Here is a 1,475-nt window from a genome sequence, read left to right as displayed (position 1 = left end):
AAGTTGGGGATCATAGTATTGTCATCCCGGGGTTGGTAGTTATAGAAAGCTGCACTCCTGTTGGCCATTTCCACTACGTGAGGGTCCTGTTTAACACGCCTCATTTTGGAAGTTTTCTTGGCAGTCTTGCCTCCCTTGGCCCCAGATCTTTGGCGTTGAGGAGCTGGATGTTCTAATTTTGAAGGCTTTTTGTGACTTCCCACTTTTCGGTACCTTGTAGTTGATTGCACACCGTTTTGGAGTGCTTCTTTGGTAAGGACCCATACATTCGCCGTTTTCCTTGGTGTTCCATCAGGAGATGAAGTGTCTTTCACACCTTCGAATGCCTATGATAGGTGATAGGTTTAGTAAGATAGATATTGCAAGGATGTGAAGAAAATTTATAGGGTATAAACTCACTGCATTCATTGACAGGTTATGTCGTATGCTATTTTGCCAGCCCTTTGAATCTGAATTCCTTGCCTTATTCGTATTCTTTTCGAACCATTCGTAAATCTCTTTCAGTGTCATCTTGTTGTCAGGAACGGACTGAAGGGCTCGCCATATTAATTTGGAGTAGGGCTCATCAGACTTCTCATCATCGGATTCCCCTTCAGACAAGATCTGACCTGCAGAAGCCGCCATGGGCTCTGGACTAAGGTGAAAATTGTTAGACTCTTCCGATGGGCTCGACACGGGAGAATCTTCAGGCGACAATGGAAAGCCAGTTCTAACTAAGTTCGAACTTAAACGCTCCATCGATAGAACCGAGGGATTGGGGAACGAAAATTGCTGGTGAGATGGTGATTGTTGTTCATCATGAAATTGGAGGCGTGATGAGGGCATATTCTCTAGGTGGGCTGGAGGAGGCCTGGGGTATGATAGGGATTGATTGAAATTTTCGCCACAAGAAGTTGCATAATTCTGACCGAAACGAGAGGCAGTAAATAGTGATTCAGCCGTAGTATCCTCAAACAAAAGATCGTACCTTCCAGTGTCAAAAGGGGAAGTATAATTAGTGCAATCGGAGCTGGGGATAAAGTTTTGGTCCATGGCGAATTGGCATGAATGCTGAATTAGAGTCGATGGATGTAGAACCGCCTTTGGATGTCGCAGACAATTTGGATCTAGGTTTGACAAGTCGTTAAAGCTCGATACAGAAGTAGAGCAGGATGAAGAGTTAACGATATGGCCGGGAGGGGCGATATCAGCGAAAGATAACGGCTGTTCTAGTGGCGGTGTCCCATAGGCCGGCGCAGTCTCAGGCGGAAGGTATCGCGACCGTGGATTTCGCGGTTGTAAATGGTGATATGCGCTATCGTCTTTCATTTTTATTGAGCTTTCTTTAGATAAAGATAGATCAACAATTTCATTCCCATGTCTTAGATGATGATAAAGTCAGCAGGATCCCCCGGTTAGGGAAAAATATAACTAGGTGAGTATTAACTGTTGACCCTAGTTGCAGGTTCGGAATCTGTAAGACGAAGATATGGAGA

The 1,475-nt window shown here is 44.8% G+C and overlaps 1 protein-coding gene across 1 annotated transcript; it reads right to left on the bottom strand.

The window, feature by feature from the left end:
- Positions 1-90: 90 nt before the first annotated feature.
- HCAG_04559 (predicted protein) lies at positions 91-1,308 on the bottom strand (the record flags this gene model as incomplete). Its single annotated transcript, XM_001540669.1, has 4 exons — positions 91-213; positions 267-326; positions 400-634; positions 968-1,308. The coding sequence occupies 4 exons, from the start codon at positions 1,306-1,308 to the stop codon at positions 91-93; spliced, it is 759 nt and encodes a 252-aa protein (XP_001540719.1).
- Between the last annotated feature and the right edge of the window lie 167 nt (positions 1,309-1,475).

This window comes from Histoplasma capsulatum, genomic scaffold, assembly GCF_000149585.1.
Source record: "Histoplasma capsulatum NAm1 scaffold_4 genomic scaffold, whole genome shotgun sequence".
NCBI classification, from domain to species: Eukaryota; Fungi; Ascomycota; class Eurotiomycetes; order Onygenales; family Ajellomycetaceae; genus Histoplasma; species Histoplasma mississippiense.
The sequence above is the reverse complement of the archived record's forward strand: the minus strand, read 5'-3'. Positions and strand labels throughout refer to the sequence as shown.